General features: G+C 43.0%; 1 protein-coding gene across 4 annotated transcripts; it reads left to right on the top strand.

The window, feature by feature from the left end:
- The first annotated feature begins 114 nt into the window (after positions 1 to 114).
- Positions 115 to 20,310, top strand: aplf (aprataxin and PNKP like factor). Of its 4 annotated transcripts, none has more exons than XM_053615514.1 (11): positions 115 to 237; positions 603 to 705; positions 2,148 to 2,219; positions 4,630 to 4,790; positions 7,325 to 7,517; positions 11,959 to 12,088; positions 14,822 to 15,015; positions 15,331 to 15,575; positions 16,854 to 16,979; positions 17,686 to 17,728; positions 19,522 to 20,310. In XM_053615514.1, exons 1-11 carry the CDS (start codon positions 188 to 190, stop codon positions 19,681 to 19,683), a joined length of 1,479 nt encoding a protein of 492 aa, XP_053471489.1. In that variant the 5' UTR covers positions 115 to 187; the 3' UTR covers positions 19,684 to 20,310. The 4 variants fall into 4 exon arrangements, with proteins under 4 accessions (XP_053471489.1, XP_053471488.1, XP_053471490.1 ...); XM_053615513.1 differs by having other exon boundaries at positions 17,682 to 17,728; positions 19,522 to 20,309; XM_053615515.1 differs by having other exon boundaries at positions 217 to 324; positions 17,682 to 17,728; positions 19,522 to 20,309.
- Positions 20,311 to 20,334: the final 24 nt, after the last annotated feature.

The following is a 20,334-nucleotide window of genomic DNA, read 5'->3' as shown; positions in this document are numbered from 1 at the left end:
TGGCTAGAGGTGCTTCTGCGCATGCGCAAAGGTTTCCAAACGTTTCCAAGACAACAAATATTTAAAATGTGTACATCATTTTTTTAAAAAAATACACATAAACAATGACTAAAAATAAAAACAATAGTCTTACAGTTCCCTTAGTGCATTTAGTCAAATTTAAACCGTTTGCATTGAAAACAACGCAATGCGCATGCGCAGGTGTCCTGCGCTACCCGGAAGTGCCTGCATAAACGTGTAAGAATAATGGAATTATGTTGCTGCTGAATATTTTTGAGTTGTTTTGATTTTTTTTTTTTTACACGTACAAAGCTGATCGAGCAGGTAGATCATAGGTTTGCTTTTGTTTTTCTTTCTTTTTTTTTTTTTTTTTTAAAAAAACCCAGGTTTATTTAGTTGCCTATAGATAATTAAAAAAAGTTTTGAATGCTGGATCTAATTAATGAACTAACCTGAATGCTTTTTAGAGATCACTGCATAGACTGGCATTTATATCTCTGTATCTTTGGTTCTGGGTTATAAATGTCTGTAAGTGTAAGTCTGAAACGTGTGCTGATTCGTGTTATAGTAAATAAATGCGTCTGATTTGCTCGCTTACTCAGAATGCCAGGCTTTGAGTTGGAGCAGGTGGACGGAGGAGTAGGAGGAGAGCCCATTGACCTGCCACACGGAGACACTGTGATCGGGAGAGGACCATTTCTGAGCGTGAGACGTTTATTTCAGTCTATTTATTACTACAAGATGGTGCATTGACAGAATGTAAAACATACGCCATTGATCTCTATGTCACAGGCTCCCAACCCTGGTCCTGGAGATCCCTCTGTCCTGCCTTACACATATTAGTGTTTACCTTGCTCTAATACCACCTGATCAAACTAATCAGCTCCTGAACATTCCTTCCTGAGCTGAGGTTGATGTGGAAGAGCAGGGTAAACACTACAATATCCAGGACGAGTTGGTTTCTCCATGATCAGGGTTGGGGAAATGAAAATGACCATCACAGTTGAAATGTTTGAGCAGTAACTTCAGAATCCTGGATCAAACTTTCACTTTCAGTTGCACGAGAAAACATTTTCTCCTGTCGTAATTGCAATCGCAGTCCTCTAGATGTCGCTGCACGGTGTGTCTCAGGACTAACCGGAGCCCACCGAGTGTTTTTACTCAAGAAATTTCTCCCAAAAACAATTATGGTAACAGTTAAACGTGAACAGTGTGAAGAGTTCTGGCTGATGGTTTCCTAAATAGAATACAACAAGAGTCTAGTGGTCTCTAATGGCTGTGGTGTAATGGTAATGTAATGGACCGAACATTTACTATCATCTGTAATGATTCTACGCATTTATCATGAGAATATGTACGTATCAAATATTCCGCCTTCATGCTGAATTAGATCATGCATGCGGTATACACCGTATGGCCAAAAGTATGTGCACCTCTGACCATCACACCCATATGTGGTTCTTCCACAATGTTAGAAGCTCACAATGTCTCTGTATGCTTTACAATTTCCCTTCACTGGAACTAAGAACCTGTTCCAGAGCGACGATGCCGCTGTGCACAAAGCGAGCTCCATGGAGACGTGGTGTGTTCAGGTTGGACTGGAAGAACTCGAGTGTCCTGCACAGAGCCTTGACTGAATGAACACATGTCCCCAGAGCCAAGCTCCAAAATCTAGTGGAAAGCCTTACCAGAAGATTGGAGCTTTTTATAACCGCAAAGAAGGAATAAATCTGGAATGGGACGTTCAACAAGGACATATGAATGTTCTGATCAGAGGTACACATACTTTTGGCCATAGAGTATATATCTTGAAACCATCATATTCTGATGGAAATGTGTTTATTGGCCAAAAATGAAACAATATTTGTACTAACAACAGTTGCCACAGAGTTTATGTTTCCCACCCAAGACATGTCCTTGCTCTTTTTGTTTTGTACTGAAGCGATGAGGATAGTGAGACATGTTAATGAAGGGTTTTTTTTTTTTTTATTTTGACACTGTGAGACATACTTATCTAAACAAAACTGATCTCAACATCAGCCATTTTAACGTCTTGGTTTATGAAATGTGTTGAAAAATGATTTCTTTGTAATGTATGAGAAGTGTATGTATGTATGAGAATGGACTTTCTGTCTGTCCTCGAACAGGTGAGCGATAAACGAGTGTCCAGGAACCACGGGATTCTGGAGAACGTGGACGGACAGCTGCGACTCAAACCCGTATGTGCTAAAGGGCCCTTTTCCTCTAATCTCATCTGTGCTGACGCTGACTTTATTGTGGGGTGTTTATTATGCTGTGATGGAGGGATCGCACGAGAGGGTCACACATCAAACAAAGCGCACGATCAAAAAGTCTTTGATGTCCTACTGTCTATCTCTCTCACGCTCTCTATCGCGCTCTCGCGCTGTCTCTCTCTCTCTCTCTCTCTCTCTATCTATCACTCTTTTGCTGTTTCTCTCTGTATTTCTCTCTCTCTCTCTTTCACTCTTTTGCTGTTTCTCTCTGTATTTCTCTCTCTCTATCTATCACTCTTTTGCTGTTTCTCTCTGTATTTCTCTCTCTCTCTCTTTCTCTCTCTCTATCACTCTTTTGCTGTTTCTCTCTGTATTTCTCTCTCTCTCTCTATCTATCACTCTTTTGCTGTTTCTCTCTGTATTTCTCGCTCTCTCTCTATCACTCTTGCTGTTTCTCTCTGTATTTCTCTCTCTCTCTTTCTCTCTCTCTCTATCACTCTTTTGCTGTTTCTCTCTGTATTTCTCTCTTTCTCTCTCACGCTCTCTCTCTCTCTCTCTTACTCTTCCTTTTCTATTTCACTCTGTATCTCTCTCTCTCTCTGTTTCTCTCTGTATCTCTATCTCTTTCTTTGTATTGCTCTCTCTGTCTCTCTCTCCCTTTGTCGATTTCACTCTGTATCTCTCTCTCTCTCTCTCTCTGTTTCTTTGCCTCTCTCTCTCTAGTCGTCTCTCTTTTTCTATCTCTTTGTGCATCGCTCTCTCTCTCTCTCTCTCTCTCTCTCTCTCTCTCTCTCGCTCCCGTTTCCCTCTCTTTTTGTGTCGCTCTCAATCTGTCCCTCTTTCTCTCTCTCGCTCTCTGTCTCCCTTTCTATCTTTTTCTGTGTCTCTCTCTCAATCCATCTCTTTCTCACTCTCTCTCTCTCTATGTTTATTTGTCGCTCTCTCTCTGTTAGTCATCTCTCTCTCTCTCAATCCATCTCTTTCTCACTCTCTCTCCCCCTCTATGTTTATTTGTCTCTCTCTCTGTCTGTCAGTCAGTCATCTCTCTCTCTCTCCCTCTCTCCCTCTGTGTTTATTTGTCTCTCTCTCTGTCTGTCAGTCAGTAACTTGGTCCGTGTACTCCACAGTAAACAGCGTGTACGACTCCACCGCAGTAAATATTTTGACCTCTCTCATCTTACATCGCGTTTTCTTGTTTTGTCGTTGTTACATTAGCTCGGCAATCGCGCCGGGGAACCGTTTGTCCTGACGGTTTGTTTAGCTCTGTGACGGCTGTGCGTTACTCAGAATGGATTTCGGCTGCTAATTTCTCCGACGTCCCCGTTATGATTTGTAGTTTCGACAGGCGTGCAGAAGAACATCATTTGCAGCTAAGAAGCGTGCAGAGCGCCGATGAACACACACACACACACACACACACACACACAATATACGTGTGTGTACCATATACAAGTATACATTTATACATACACACATGCACAATGATCAGACGGATTCTCCCAGCGATTGTCGATTTTTCATCTGTAATTTTCAAATATAAACACCGGCTGCTGCAGCGCACGCTTCAATCTGTAGCGAACACGTCGGCCTACGTGTACGTTATTGACACCACACGGAGAGCAGCGTGTCAGGAAGACCCACTAGACGGCGCCGTATTGCGTGTCCGAGGAGTGATGGGGATCAATTATATCAACAGGATCTGTCATAGCTCCTCCGTGTGGTCTCACACAGCTGTTACACCGGGCCATATCAGACGATCGTCTGGTAGAGTACGGTGTGAAACAGCTGTCTCCTTTTAATCCGGCGCTGGTGTCAAAGACGCGTCGAGAAAAGAACGACGTCTTATGACATCCCTAATATGCTCTGATTGGTTTCTCTCTGTAATGTAAGATGTGCGGCGGTCTGGGAAAACCAGTCGGGGCGGGGGTTTGTTGCCTATAACATCCTTTATATTTCCCCCAAAGCAACATGGGAATGTTTTTATTTCGGCTACTTTCTAAACTTACCTTGGCGTCTGCCTGCGAAGATCAGCATCGGTTAATTTAGTCGAGAAACGGACGTAAGCTTAACCGGTTCTGTTTGTTATCCGATATGAGCTGTCCCCGGTGTCCTGGCGAAATTCCCCCATTGGCTCTTCTCTATCATGGCCCCGTAATAATAATAATAATAATCCCCATGTCTGCACTGGCTACATCACTCTCCTCTCCTCTCCTCTCCACTAATAGCTGGTGTGTGGTGGGTGCTCTGGAGCACTATGGCTGCCGTCGCATCATCATCCAGGTGGACGCTACACACTAGTGGTGGTGGCCACACACGCACACACACACGCGCACACACGTTCACTGTTCATCCGAGATCTGTTCAGCCTCACGCTCTTTTACTGTGTCCACCGCAGACGCACGTGAACCCCTGCTTCGTTCAGACGTCTCTGGACGCGTCGCCGCGACCGCTAGAGAAGGACCGATGGCACTGCCTGGAGGACGGCTCCATCTTCTCCCTGCTCCCGGGGAAATACATGTACAGAGTGCGTGCTGTCGCAGAGGAAAGAACACCCAGGTAACCCTCACAGTGAAATACACACAGAGCGATTGGGCTTAAATCGTTAACTTGTAGACAGGCTTTCGGCGGAATTGAACATTTTGGACCAAAAGACTTTGCAGCGCTCGCTCATTTATTTATTGATTTATTTATTTATTTATTTATTTATTTAGATGATTACTTTGCCACATCGTACAAGATCCCGATAACATTCTATAACGGACGTCTTCGTGTCGCGGTATACGTACCGTTATATGAAGAGCCTCTGACGGTAGACTTAGGATTAAACACACCGGCGTACGCTCTGCTTTACGTCATCGATCAGCGTGACCTGGCGAAGGAAACGTTCTTCAGAGTGAGCTCGAGTTGATCGGATATTTTTTTTATAGCGGGTTCCGTTTCGATTTTAGCTTCGCAGTGCCCGTATTCGTAGCTGACATTCCCACGCCGTCCTCCTTCTCCTTCCTGCTGTTGGTGGACGAGCGTCACAGAAGCACTCGCGCTCTGCTGAAATCTTCTGTATGAGATTTCATATATATATATATATATAAATATAAAACGTACATGTATGTAAACATTCTTCTTTAGAAAAATTTCTATACATTTAGAGCACTACTTGTTACATCATTACCCTGGCATTAAATTACAAAAAAAACTGATAAACACTGCTTTACGTGGGTTTATGTTTTTTTTCTCTTCTGACTGCCGTAATCCATCTCTCTCTCTCTCTCTCTCTCTCTCTCTCTCTCTCTCTCTCTCTCTGTCTCTCTCTCTCTCTTTCTTTTTCCTCTCTTGGAAATTCATGGAAAAGAAATACTGGATTTTTTCCCCTTTCACTGTTGGAGCAAATGCTAATGCAAAAAGGAGATTTGCTCTGGTCTCCCATATCCTTCTCTAGAAGTTTACCCTGCTACAGTATCGTTTACTTAACGCACGTATGTGCATGAACACAATCCATTACAGCTGATGTATCGTGTAGCATGACATCGTATTTGTTTTTTTTTTTTTTTTTTGGAAATGTCTCGAATATGGTATTAAAAAGTATTACATTTGAAGTGCTGATACCTGCAGATACCCTGGTGTATAATACAGAATCCCAGTCGCACTACAATCCCAGTATGCTGTGTTTGTCCATATGGTACAGCCCGGGTGCTGACCGAGACATGGTTTAGATTAGAGTGCTTTTTGAAGCCGGAAGTGTCCCGATGTGACAGAATACCACGTTCGAAGACGTACTGTGTGTAAAAGAAACAACAGTCTGATGTCGGCAGGAATCTCACCTCTGTTGAAAATTCATAGCTGAATATCAGTTTTTGGGGTGGCCAGGGTGGGCATAACTCCCCCCAACCTACACTCCTCCCACCCAAGAACACCACCCTTATCTCAGCCCCTGGTGGACATTGTTTTCAAAAGTTTTTTATTTATTTTTTTCTGCGAATTTAAACACCGAGTACAACCCGAGCGTATGTTTACCACCGAAACCAAAAACACTTCGGACGCCCTTTTAAGATTTGTTTAGTTTAATCACGGATCCCGCAGGCTTCATCATCATTCTCGCAGCCAGCGCTTTTTCATGTGGCCCGCAGCTGACGGGGGATAAATAAATAAATGCTAATTTGTCCTGTAGCGCATTCATGAGGAAGTGATTCACGACGCTGTCGCCGGCATGCGTTTAAAAGACAAAGCGTCCGTGTGGGAAGTGCGAGAATTAAACCGTTGCTCAGGTCTCAGAGCTTCTGTAGACTTCTTGGGGAATTTTGCTCGAAAATGTGCTTTTTCCTGACGAAACCCCCATAATATCCCTCTGTCCTGCTGGCATATTCCACATAAAAAGAAAATTCCGAATGATCTCAGGTTCAGCATTTTATCCAGACTGATTTATTATTATTTATTTATTTTTTTAAGGACAGGTCGTTCCACTGTATTTCTATCCTACACGTAGTAATGGAGTATTTCGCAATGTGAACTATTTGCATTGTTTTCTTATAAGAAGATGAAAATCTACTGGGTTATATCTCATAAATGCTCCTTCTACGGTTCCAGATGATTTCCCAAAGCTGTGCGGGCCTCCGGATCATGTCCGTATTGGACCGTAATATCGAATACGCGCGGCAAACAAAAGACGCTCCAGTTCTCATTACTCTCTGCTGTCACACAAATATCGTGTCTTGGATCGGGATTACACGGGGCGTCCGATGTCTTCGCTGATTTGAACATCCTCCCTCGCTTCATTGCTGATTTTAAAAAAGGAGAAAAAAAAAAAAAAGAAGCCAAAAGTGACATGTTTGATTACGTTTGAAGGTATGGGGAAATAAATCCGATTTGTTTTGTCACCTGTCTAAGCTGAACTGCACAGCGCAGAAGAACTGGGGACAGATTTGTTTTGCCTGGCAGGTTCCTGGCAAACCTTTACTTAATTGAATTATCATACCGTAAAAAAAAAAAATAATAAAAACCCCCAAGTCCAAAAGCTTGTCACGGGCTTTGTAAAAGTTGTGAAATTTAAGGGAGAAGAATCTCAGAAAGCACATATTTTTTCTTTATTACAACAGGAACAGCCAGGGTTTTGAGGAGGAGGAGGCAGACGATGAGGTGATGGAGATTGAGATGGTGTCGGAGACGGAGCAGAACTCTAAATCCTCCCGGTCGTGCGAGGAGACATTAGCGTACACTCCTCAGGCCAAGGACAGTCCGTCTTTCGTCTACGAGTCAACAACGAGAGCGGACCCTGCTGCGTGTAAACAGGTGGGGTTTAAATGCTATAGTTACCTGGAAAGGGTGTGACCGGGTGTATGGCCAAATGTTTACTCTTATAATAAGCGCCACTCTTCTGGGAAGGATTTCCACTAGATTTTGGGGCGTGGCTACGGGGATTCCTGTTCATTCACACGTTCTACAAGAGCGAGGTCGAGGTCAGGCACTGATATCGGGATGTCGAGGAGGCTCCAGTTCCAGTTCATCCCAAAGGTGTTCAGTGGGATTGAGACCAGGGCTCTGTGCAGGACACTCGAGCTCTTCCAGGCTTAACACGGCATGTCTTCACGGAGCTCGCTTTGTGCATCGTCGTGCCGGAACCGGTTCGGGTCTCTTGGTTCCAGTGAGGGGAAATTGTAACGCTACAGCATACAGAGACGTTCTATACAATTGTGAGCTTCGAACTTTATGGCAACAGTTTGGGGAAGAACCATATATGGGTGTGATGGTCAGGTGTCCACATACTTTTGGCCATGTAGCATATCTAAAGCCTGTTCAAGTCCTTTAAAGGTGCGATAAGCAACATTGTCATGTTTGGCTAGCAGTGCATCTCTTAAGATATTACCTACACCTGACCTTTCTCGTGGTTCTAAGTGATATCATATGTCACTAGCTGTAAATTAGATCTATAGAAGGAGCCTGTTTTTAATTCCCATTAAATGTGCAATGAGCAACGTTTATACAACAGTATGATCAAGCGCCGTTCCAGTTGTGTGTTTTGCTACATAAAAACCCAATTCTAGCAATTGTTCGTCACATTAAAGCCGCTACTACACTTACTACAGGCTGTCAGTCAGTCTCTGCGTTACCATGGCAGCAGGCAATGCTGTATCCAGCTGTGTCTTCTTTTCAGAAACTATTTCCATTGACGGCGCAAAAAATCAACAAAAAACATTTGGGCCATATTGTGTCTGAAATGTCAGTTACTTCATATTAATTTCTTCTGAATAGAACTGTTGCACGAAAGGAATATCGCACTCACCTTCGTGCCGTCGTAGAGCATGTACAATTCTTTTTAAAGCGGCAATAAGCAACATCCATGTTCAGTTCTTATAGCAACACCTCACCTACACCTGACCTGTATTATGCTTATATCTGTTGCTAGCTGTGGAATATAGTGTCCTGGAAGGAGTGTGAAATATCTCGAGCCTGTACACTTTCTTTTAAAGGTGCGATAAGCAACATTATCATATTTAGCTCTCCTGGGAACTCTTTACACATCACTGCTCCTGCCCAGTCTCACTGTTCTAACGGCTATATTTGTACATCCTCGGCTGTAGTTTAAATATGTACTGTATAAGGGCTGGAATGGGTATCTAGTAGATCCATTTCCTTTTAAAGGAGCAATAAGCAACATTCTGAGGTTCGGCTCTTGTAGCAACACTTTACATACAGCACCACACCTACACCTGACCTGTCTTACGCTTATAACTGTTGCTAGCTGTAGAATATAGTTTCTTGGAAGGAGTGTTAAACATCCAGAGCCGGTACACTTGCTTATAAGGGTGAACGGTATGATTTTCATGCGTGGCTCTTACGCCAACTCATTATGTCACCACACGGGTATTTAATAACGTTTCACTGTTAGTAAAACGGAATATCATGATGTGCATCTTGTATTGTCAGTACGTCTTCCAGTATCGTGGTATGATATTTATTATTTATTTTTTTCATGTCGCCCCCGCAACCACTCGTAAAATCTCTTCAAGCTTACGTGAATGTGATGTTCATCGATATCTCAGCTAGCAATCTTGGGGCTTTTATGAATCTTCCGAGTGTACATAATAGTTTTACCAAACTCGGATGGGGGGGGGGGGGGAGAAAAGGGAAAAAAAAAAAGCCAGATTGTTTATCTATTATTCCCCATTCTAGTATAGTCTAAACCTCAATCCCAGCAGAGAGACCCGCTGTACCTCCTACTCACCCACTCGCTGATATAAACCTTCCACCTCTCTGAGTAATCAGCGGTAAAAAGGAGAGAAAAGAGCGAGAGAGAGAGAGAGAAAATGAGAGAAGAGTCTGTTAGAATATCAGAGTCTGTACGGAGCATGAAAGATTATCCGATTAAAGACTTTCACAGAGCAGAAAATATACAGTAGTGTCCTCATTCTGCTGAGAGATAACTTACGATTCGGAAAACTTGCACCGAGAGGACTTGGAAACGCTTGGAAATGTCTCATTTTTTTTTTTTTTTTTAGAATTAAACCGAGTCCAGATGTTGGGCATCCGAAACACCGCTAAAGCAGGACATAAATGTGAAGTATTTAAGAAATGTAATCAAGCTAGAAGCTGGCACATTGTGCAAGAAAGGAAAATCTGACTCCGATGAAACATTCGTCTTTACACGGATACGTTTTGGACGGCCGAGCTCTGGAAGAATGTAGCTATATCTAGTATTTCAAGTTTTACGAGCCCGACTTGTGAATAGCTACAAGCCTCCAGTCTTTAAAACCTTCACCCAGCTTGTTTACCCAAGCAGCAGATGAAAAACCTTACAGATTAGTGACCTTTTAATAGAAGGTCTACCGGAATGAAAGATCATGTAAAGTGAACGCATTACCAGGGTCATGTTCGGGCTTGAGGTTTAAATACGAGTAAAAGAAAAAGGGGCGGAACAGATGTATATTGGTAAAACTTTAGCAATGTTTTATTTTTCGAAAAAGGCTTCCGAACACGGGTTCTCTGCTTTCGTCGTCTTGGAAAACCTACACGGCTTCGACGTATAACCCTACGTGATTATAATAAAAGGATCAAATGTGTAGCTGTTTTTAAGAATTAAACATCGGGGAGCCCAAACACCGCTAAAGCAGGAGTTCCAAATGATTCGGGTAGGACGTGTGTAGAAAGCTACCCGTTAAACATCCCAAGAACTCTTGAGAAACACTTCTATGCAGGCTACACAACTCCTATCTAAGCCCTTCCTGACGACTGACGTAAACCTACATATACATTTATAAGGGCTTATTCCAAACTCGGGCAGCTCTCCTAAAAGCTTTGTGGTTCTTTTAGAACTGGATTTTGGCGTCAGGTTGATTATAAAAGGTTCAATTCCAACAGAAGTCAGAAGACACCTTCGATCTACTTTGATGTCAGGTTGAAATGAAGGCTTATAACAGGCGTGAGTTGTCATAAGAGACTGCTTTTGCTCATTTAAACACCCGTTTTAATATCCGGTTGATTATGAAGGCTTATAATAACAGTCAGTAAGAGTGGTCAGTTGTCGTAAGAGACTGCTTTTGTCAAATTTGAACGTGAAGCCGATATAAAAGCTTACGGCAACAGACGTGAGCCGTCATAAGAGACTGCTTTTGGTCATTTAGACATCAATTTTGACGTCAAGTTGATATAAAAGCTTACAACAACAGCTGTAAGCTGCCATAAACACTGCTTTTGTTCATTTAGACATCAGTCTTAGTGTCAAGTTGATATAAAGGCTTATTCCATGTGTTATAAGAGACACCTTTTGTCCATTTTAATATCAAGTGACATTTTTCATGTCATAAGGCTGCTCTCGCGTCACCTTACTAGCTTATTGTTTGAACACACAGTAAGTCAGCCCATAATGTGTCATAACAGCCTTACGGCAACTCGACAAACCGGACTTTATGAGCGCTGATGCCTGTTTTAAATCAAACCATTTGAAATGTTTTCTAAGTTGATATCGGTTGCCATAAAGGGTTTATGTAGCGCTATGAACGCCATGTCTGTCTAAACAAAGTGTTACTAAACGATTCGGGTAAAGAAGGTCCTCGCAGCGTAAGGTCGTCATTCGACTCGGTGATTTGCGGACAAAAATGACCGGCGTAATCTCGTCGTCGCGGTGTCGTGGGGGCTTCGTTAAGGTGTTATAACCGGTCGCTTTACTTATAGGCCGGAAAACGTATATAACCCTTCCCGAGAGTGTCATTAGAATGTCACTGATGTGTCCGTAGTCAAATAAAACTCTTTTATTTAAAGGTAAGGCGGCGGGGGGGGGACACATAACTCATTAGTTACAGGCTTATGAATGTGTCATGCCGCTCTATAACCACTGCCTGTATATAAAAGTGTTACCGAACTATTTAGGTAAGGGCGATACTGGGAGTTCAAGGACATCATATGACGGTTCTAATTTAAGGACAGAATGTAACCATCATAATGTTGTGAAGGTGGTGTCATAGGCGTTTCATTAAGGCGTTACGAACAGCCCGTCACGTTACTCAGAAGATGTACACGAGTCATTAGAGTGTCACTGATTTGCCTTAGATAAACTATTGCGTCGTAGAGATCAGGGGTTTATGTTATAGGTGTACGGAGGTGTAATGTAGCTCTATAACCACCACACTTAAGTAAAGTGCCATCAAAGTATTTAGCTGAAGGAGTGGAACGTTTTCAGAAGTTATTTGAATTTCTGTGTGTGTGTGTGTGTGTGTGTGTGTGTGTGTGTGTGCAGGTCGGTGGCGATCCTCTCTCTTCTTGTAAATCTGACACTCCTAACTCTCTGGCTCCTCGTAAACAAAGAGTTCTTCCTGCGTGGATGATGAACGTCGCTCCCGCAGCCCTGAACACATCACCAGCGAAAGGTATCAATAAGAGAACACCGTGTTCGCTCCAGCGACCTCTCGGATCACTTAGTGGACCTTTTCCCAGCGTCCAGGGTCTTGTACACGGTCGCCTGCTGTTTGCGGCACATGTCCGAGAACCTGAGTTTGAGAGAAAGATGTCTCAACGGGAGGGGATCGGGGAAGCAGACGGCAGACGGGGGAGGGGAATCTTGTAGTCAGGATCAGTGACTTACTTAGTTAGTTTGCATTCTCTGTTCTCCTCCCTGTATATTTTTTGTTCGCTGATGCTAATAGATGCTAGTTACTTTTACACCATATTGACTTTGTTTAATATGCTTCTTATCGCTCAAAAAGCTACCTGTGCACACACCTACACCTTTACCCTCCTTGAAAATACCGAAATCTATGAATATTCATAAATATGCAATTGGGGAAAACCTCGTCATGTCTTCCAGCTTAGCTAGCTACTGAGCTAGCTCGGATGTAGCGCAGGATTTATTGAGCTTGTTCAAAAAATGTTCATATAACAACCATGATTTTGTTCATTACATGACATTCGCACAAGTTAACTAAGCATGCGAACAATTTCACACGCGGTAGGTTTAAGCTGCTGCGATCATTTAATGGTCCTGTGTGACACTTTTTTTGTTGTTTACAGGAGTACCGAGTAGACGTGGACCCATCGTGGATTCTAGCGATACCGATAACTGATAAGTCGGGCGGTAGTTTGAATGGGTTTCAAAATTTATTCAGAGAAAATGATTTAAAAAAACCAAAAATGTCCCTAAGGATGCACAAGGGTTAAGTAGCCAGGGAAGCTTTCCGTCATACACTCCAATATATATATATATATACAGATGGATCAAAATCTGGAGCTCATGTGTCAGCTGCTTTTGTGGTCAACCATTGGAAAAGTAGAATACAGATTCCTAACCATATTTAAATTTTTACTGCAGACGCCAACGCTATTATTTTGACACGGGATCATTATTTAACATAACTTCTCAACAGTGGAATTTCCTAATAATAATAGCAGGCTCGAATCTCTTCAGACTCTGGCATCGCTTAAGAACGAACGCCCAGCTTTTGTCGAAAATTGAAATGGACTGTGGTCTTTGGAGGCACAGAATTGAAAATGTTTTTGTTGGGTCCCGGGGCGTTGTGGGATTCCAGTGGATGAGCGAGCACATGCTGCTGTTAACGAGGCCTTCGTCTTCAGAGCTTAAAAAACGGTGCCCCGTCCCGTCTTCAGACCTCAACGTCGTTATTATAAACGCTTATGTCGTTCGAAAATGGCAACCCGATTGGGATCAACGTATTATAAATAGACGTCATGTAATCAGGCACGTAGCCGGTAGAAATAAACGTCGTTTCCGCTCGGATAATCTCTGGGACCGGATCATCTCCACCCGTTTCCGATTAAGCCTAATTTTAAGATCAAGTCTAATATCTCTGAGGAACATTTTAATGGACTGTGATGGGTTCCTCGGTTCCTCTAACTCCTCTAAGGCTAGGATTTTATTATTTTTTTTAAACTTTTGTAAATTCTTTATATTTTGTGACATCTTTTAACCCGTTTCCCGCCATGAACACAGCCATGATCGCCGGCATGGCGTTCAATTGCACACAAAGAAATATTTTTCAATGAATACTCGAGTCAAAGGTTGGTTTTTTTTTTCTTCTTCTTCTAAATGAAGTTCTAAAGCTAGACAGTTTGTCTTTTCAGAGCTGGGACTTTTGTGTCAAGAGTGTGTTAAAATTCTCGTGGGCGATCATTGGACGATGTGCTAACGACACGATGGACGGAGATTCGATTGGAAAATGTCATTCCTTTAATGGCACAATTTTTTTTTTATCTTTTTTTTTTAATCATTTGATGATGATGATAGAAAATGACAAGATTTGAGGGAGTATAATACGAGAAAAGCTTTCCTGGAACTTTTGCGAAAGTGGCTTTTCAGTATGCGTGTTAACATCTTTTTACTCTTTCCTTTTATGTCACCGTGGCCTTTTTGAGACATTTCCTCTCCTATAAACGCTGTTCAGTGGAAACTCTTCACTGAAAGAGACCCCATGCTGTTTTGCAGCCTGATAAAATCTCAGCGTGTCAGCGCCGGCTGCCGTGACCACCGACGTTTCTTCTTCGCACAGAGATGTTCAAAAAGCGCGTCATTTTATCCTTTTATTTCCCCTCCCTCTTTTTTTTTTTTCTACCTTGCTCGCTCTTTCTTCTGCTCACGGTCCCGAGACTCTCGAGTCTCTTTTGTGCCGTCTACGCAAAATGGCTACTTTTCTCCTCAGACCCGAGGAGTCAATCGATCATTCTTTTTGAGTTCAGAGGCTTGAGGTAATCCCCTCAAGAATACGCCATTCTTCTACTAGAAAAGCTCTTACATTAAGGTTTTGTGGTGTCCTTGCACCAACTGGAAACTGGACAGTTGAAGACTGGGGGGAAAACCCCCCAATTCATATGATCTTCAACTGTCCAGGTTCGCCTCAAGGTTAGACATGCGCATATGGTTCTGCGTCTTACCTTAAAATGTATTCTTTGCTGTCTAAGTATCTAAAAAACAAAAAACAAACAAAAACCCCCAATCCAGATCGAAACGTCTCTGCGTTAAAATGTATACGTTGGCATAAATTTCTGGTTCTGATTTAGAACCGGTGAGAGATTTGGACTCTTTTTGTTTGGGGTTTATTTTTTTTCGTCCTTGCGCTTGCCTTCATGTGATATTTATGTCTTTTGTCCAGCCGCGGCAAAACGAGCTCCAGCTCGCACAGTCCGGAACACGCCTTCATCCAAACACCCAGCAGGACCCAAACGACCCCGGGCTAGGCTGCCTTCGTTATCAGGAGACGAGGACGAGGAGGATGTGGAGGAAGGATGCAGCAAGGCCCCCAGAAAGAGAGCGAGGAGGCTGAGAAGTGACACGGAGGAGAGCCAGGTACACGCGGAACCTGGAACAGTGGATCGATGGATCTCATGAACGACCTTGTACCGAGTTGGCTTGTACGAGGGCACATAAAGCTATAGCAACAAACGTCTCGAGTTTTATCTTCTATATTAAAAACACAAGATAGGTTTTAGATAAAGATTTAAGATACAGCGTCTTTGTCTTGGTTAAAGATGACGTTAGCGTTAGGGAACTGGCGTGTGAGATCTCTTCATTGATGGTGAGCCTCGGCTTCCTCGTGGTGTCACGTCTTTACACGGTGATCCTTCTGGGCACCAGGTGATAAAATCATTTACTTTTCAACAGGACCAGGTTCCGGTGCCAAAGTCCAGCCGAAGGAGGCCAGCGGAGGACGAAGACGCCAACGCAGCGCAGAAAACAGATGACGGGGAAAATGTGAACGAAAGTAAGAGAGCTGAAGACAGTCAGAGGTCCAAAGCTGGAGGCTCAACCTTAAAGCAGGAAGGCGCCGAAAACTCCCAGACAAGCGTGCAGCAGAAGGCTAAAGTGCAGCGCAGGACGCCGTGTCCCTATGGCACCTCCTGTTACAGGTACTAATCCAAACCAAATAGTTATTTATTTATTTATTTATTTATTTATTTCAGAAGTATTCTCCATGTGAAATCCAGCCCCCGAGCAGGATCTCGAGCGATTAATAATGATTTGTTTGATGTTGCTTATTTCCTCCAGTTTTAAGTTAAGACCATTTTATGGCTTTCTTTCAAATGTTTTTTTTTTTTTTGTGGTTAAAATAGGAGAAATGATCTCCTATAAACTGGCACCAAAGATGAATAGGGTCAACTGTTTTCGCGTGTATCAAAAAGACATCGTGCCTGCCGCACTCTATTTTTTAAATTTTTTTTTTAATGTCCCCGATCGACTGTTTTACGGCCGACCGTTAACGAGCCGAGAGCGCTTCGTAGTTTCTGGACGAGTCCATGGTGAATCCCGCATGGCATGCGAGATCTTTCATCCTTTAAGTAATTCTTCAGGCTTGAACGTGCACGCGACGTATCGGTTTACGATGACTAATCTCCCCAAACGTCTCTCGGTAAAGCAAACTTATTTTCTTTCGCTGTACCGCACTGGACCCAGTGTCCCAGAGCAACTTAAAATCTTCCCACAGATCATCCTAGCTAGCAGAGGGGGAGGGAGAGAGAGAGAGAGAGAGAGTGTTCATTGTGATGCTCGTTCGACCATTTAACATGGCTCTTTAACAGCCCTGTTAGTCTTCGTTTATTACACACGATCGTTTAGACTTGTAATGCTGTCGAGAGGATCCAGCTCTCCGAGCCAAGATCAGTGAAATACAACTTTCACAGCTCGTATTTCACCACGAAACGAGCGTCCGTCGAGCCTGAGGTTACGTCACGTGGCGTTTCGTTGTCTTGATTTATTTTTCTTGAACTGTACTTTCATAAGTCGGGTCGTTTTGTTTAAAGAGATTCCACATTGACTACTAAATTTGGAAGTCCAGATTTCCCTCACAGGTTGTGAGGCATTGTTGACATTTCCTTATATGGTATGAAAGTCTTTTTACTGATTTCAGTAAAGTGACTAAAATCAAGTCTTTTTTTTTTTCGGAAACTCCCACCGTATCCGAGGTAAACGTCGATGTTTTTGACAGTTTTGTCTTATTTCCACGGTCACTCGGCCTTTTACGCCGTTTGTACAGAAGCTTTAACAGATGCGCGTTAGCTTATCGCTTAGTGATTATCTGGCATGTGTGTGTGTTCCCTGTGTCAACCCGGTTTCCCGGTTGCTTAGCAACAATATCGTCGCCTTACACCAATTGGACGGTCAGAAAACCGTTCGTGTTCTTTCTCCAGGAAAAACCCGATCCATTTTCAGGAGTGCAGTCACCCCGGCGACGACGACTACGAGGACGAGCAAAACGACGAGGACGGCGAAGACGACGATCGGCCGGAGTGTCCGTACGGCACTGACTGCTACAGGTGGCTTCGGTTAACGTGATGTTTTCCGCCCAGGTCTCGTTAAGACCTTAATGCTTTACTAGCAGAACTAGCAGAAGTTTTTCTTCCTTCATGATTCAGAATGATTTCACTAAAATCACTTTGCCTTTGAGGAAGAAAGTAGCCATGTCTCAAATGTGCACTATTAATCCTGGGTAATCCTGGACCGCTCGACTCTCAGATCTCTCAGCCTGTCGACATAGTGGAAGGGGCGGAGCCAACAGACCGCACAATTGTTGAAATACCGAGCGAGAAAACGCATTTTGGGTTAAATTTGAACTTCGTGGATGGCGTTCTGTCGCAGGCTAACGGCGTGATGTAAGGCGTAGTCGCTTTTCACTGCCAAGCTGAAGTTTTCCAGCCAACTGTTTTGAAAAACCATTCGTTTCTTGAATGTTTTTTTTCAAGAAAATTAATATATATATATATATGTATGTATGTATATTAGTCTGACCAGCTACTAAAACACTACTCAGACTGGTAGACCACTGTTGGCGAATATCAAAAACCTCAAAATTACACACTTCATGAGTCCAAGAAAGACTTTTCTGCTTGCAAGACTTTTCTGCTTTTCTCTTGTACATATTTTTCCAGATGTAACTTAAAACATTTTATTATTTTTTAAACTTGCTTGTGTTTTTTTTTTATTATTTTTTATTATTTTTTTTTTTCCTTTTCCACCAGAAAGAATCCACTGCACAAAAAAGAGTACAAACACACTAAACCTCCAGGTTTGTATTTTCCTCTTCAAATCTCAAAGTAGTCCTTGTTCAAATCTGACGTGTCTTGACGAACGCCAGACTCGCCGCTGAATTTTAAACACTCCCATTTAATATGGATTAGATACGTGGCCAGCTCGGACCAGGTCGTTTTCTAGGGCGCTCGCCAAACTACGTCTGCGAACGCGCAACAACGACAGGCTAAATTGACTGAAACGGAGGAGAGGGGATAAGGAAGGGCCACAGTGACGCAGTTTTCCGTATCTTTTTTTTTTTTGTGACTCTCCCGCTTGGCTGTCCACTCGAGACGTGCTGAATAAAAGGATATAGATTGGGCAGCTTTTACATGCAAGGATCTGAGAAGCCACTTGTTGTAATTACTCGCCTGTGTTATTCTGTTATTCACACCCACCTAGTTTACTCGCTTCCCTTTGAAATGCACATGGACAAAATGAACTCGCTTCAGATACTCGATACAGAATACTTTGAATACACGCCAAGACTCGGAGTGCGCTAGAGAATCCCGACAGCAGCCTTCTAGAACGTTCGTATCGAATCACAAACAATCCGTGCAAAGTTTTCTCATCATTTTTATTAAAGGGGCTGTTTGTATTTTTTTTTTTTAACACCCTCTGTCGAATTGAGCGAGGCGAATTGTCGTCGCGACGAAAACACTGACGAGTACATCGTCTTCATTTCCCCTCTTGCGAATCTGTGTGGCCGAGCGACATTGTTCCGGCGTACGGCGAGGAGCTCGTTTCAGGGCCAGAAAACCACACCTTAAAATAATAAAAAAACTGTTCATGGCCAGGTCTTTTTGTAAGTCCAAACCCATGAGAAAATGACAAAGTTCTTCCAAACTGGTTAAATACCAGAGGACCTGATTTACTAGAACCAGACTGAGTTATTTGAATTAATTACCCGCTACCGTTAATTGCGATGTTAATCGATACGAGACTCAAAACCGTGAACGACGAGAACGATACGGAAGTCTGGAGACGCCACAAATCTGCCGTATTTCATCTTAACTTGGATTTGTTACGTGACGTAGGGAAAAAAAGAAAAGAAAAAAAAAAGGGAAATGGAAGGTTTTATTCATTTTAGGCTTGACGACTTCTTTTTTTCTGGGCCTGAAATTAGCTCCGCCTCCCGAGCCAGAACAGAGCTGCTGAGCTTGGTCGACCTTCCTTTAACCGTGTTAACATTGGAGAAGACGTTTTCGTTAATTCGTCTGAAGGAAATGTGCGCGTGATTTATATACAGTATGGCACAGGTTTAGAAGTTTATATAGGAACATTCGTAAACGCACAACGTTTTCACTCCTGACCAAAAAAAAAAACACCAAACATTGATGGAGGAAAAAAAAAACCCAAACACCTTGATGTCAAATCATCAATATTATAATCCAGCTAAATCTGTAATACAGAAATATTTGACTTGTACTGGTCTGGAAACACTTCGCAACATTACTGACTGCCGCTTTAAGATGCGTCGTCTAGAGAAAAAAAGGGATGTTTTGCTAGCCCTCCCCAATTATTTCACTTCAGCATTCATCAGAACGCAGCACGACAAACGTCACTCGCGTTTTATCTCCTGGCTTTTATTACGGTTTGAATTCGGGCTAGTGTTCCATTACCCGTGCCTATTAGAAACTCCTCCTACTTTTACAGGTAGACTTACGTCACAGGAAAACGGCGCTTGGGATCCAGATAGTCCTGAGATCGCTATGACTAATTATCCACGACTGCTCTCTGTTCTCGGGTCTAATATGTCAGATTCACCTTCATTAAACTTTCATTGTACAGCAAAGAAGACCGCACCGGATGATGACGATGGTGAAGAACAAGACGAAGACCAGTATGAGAACAGCTTCGTTAATGACGACAGCGAGGAAGAGGTTGTGGACGAGGATTCTGACTACGTTCCCGAGTCGGACGACAGCGGGAAAGAGGACGTTAAACGGCTGAAGAAGGAGGCCGAAGCCTTTCTCCAGAGGAAGAAATAACTGGAGAACCCAGCGTTCTTGGAGATCTACTGCTCAGTTGGATTCCAAGCTAATCGAACGGGTGATGGGAAGATGCTGATGATCTGCGTTGGGGTAGAGGTGTGGTGTGGTGTGGTGGATCTGCAGGAACAGGAAGGCATCCCAACCTTCGAATGTATTTTCCCAAAGCGCTTCCAGATTTCCAGCCCTACACAGCCTGAGTAAATACGAGCAGTTCTCCAGAGGTCTTGCAGGATGGACATTTGTGTTTTAGGTCAGTCTGTGCAGCATCTGGACTCTGGAATGACTCAGACACAGGGATAAACTTAATCTGGCACTTCGCCTGACTGTTGTTGTTTTGTTTTTGTTTTTTCTGAATGTTTACACCAGTCTCTCCGGAGTCATTACTCAATACTGAAGAAATCTGTAGTCGTAAAGTTCACAATTTCGCAGTAGGAACATCGTTGCGTAACACTCTTCTGTATGCTTAGCGTTATTTTTCCGTTATGTTGCAGGCAGTGCTTGTTGTAAAAGCTTTTATTTAAACGAACGTTCTTACTCCGTGGTCTTTTAGTAAACTTTCATTCCAACAATGTTCACGGTGTACCTGTATGTTACTTGACAGCGTAATAAT

This window comes from Ictalurus furcatus, chromosome 26, assembly GCF_023375685.1.
Source record: "Ictalurus furcatus strain D&B chromosome 26, Billie_1.0, whole genome shotgun sequence".
NCBI lineage: Eukaryota > Metazoa > Chordata > Actinopteri > Siluriformes > Ictaluridae > Ictalurus > Ictalurus furcatus.
The sequence above is the reverse complement of the archived record's forward strand: the minus strand, read 5'-3'. Positions and strand labels throughout refer to the sequence as shown.

Excerpts from the sequence above, each read along its gene's own strand:
- aplf (XM_053615513.1), top strand. The coding sequence starts at position 188 with ATGCGCATGCGCAGGTGTCCTGCGCTACCCGGAAGTGCCTGCATAAAC. Across the intron at positions 7,518-11,958 it reads ACCCTGCTGCGTGTAAACAG|GTCGGTGGCGATCCTCTCTC; the intron begins GTGGGGTTTAAA and ends GTGTGTGTGCAG. Across the intron at positions 16,980-17,681 it reads TACGGCACTGACTGCTACAG|AAAGAATCCACTGCACAAAA; the intron begins GTGGCTTCGGTT and ends CTTTTCCACCAG.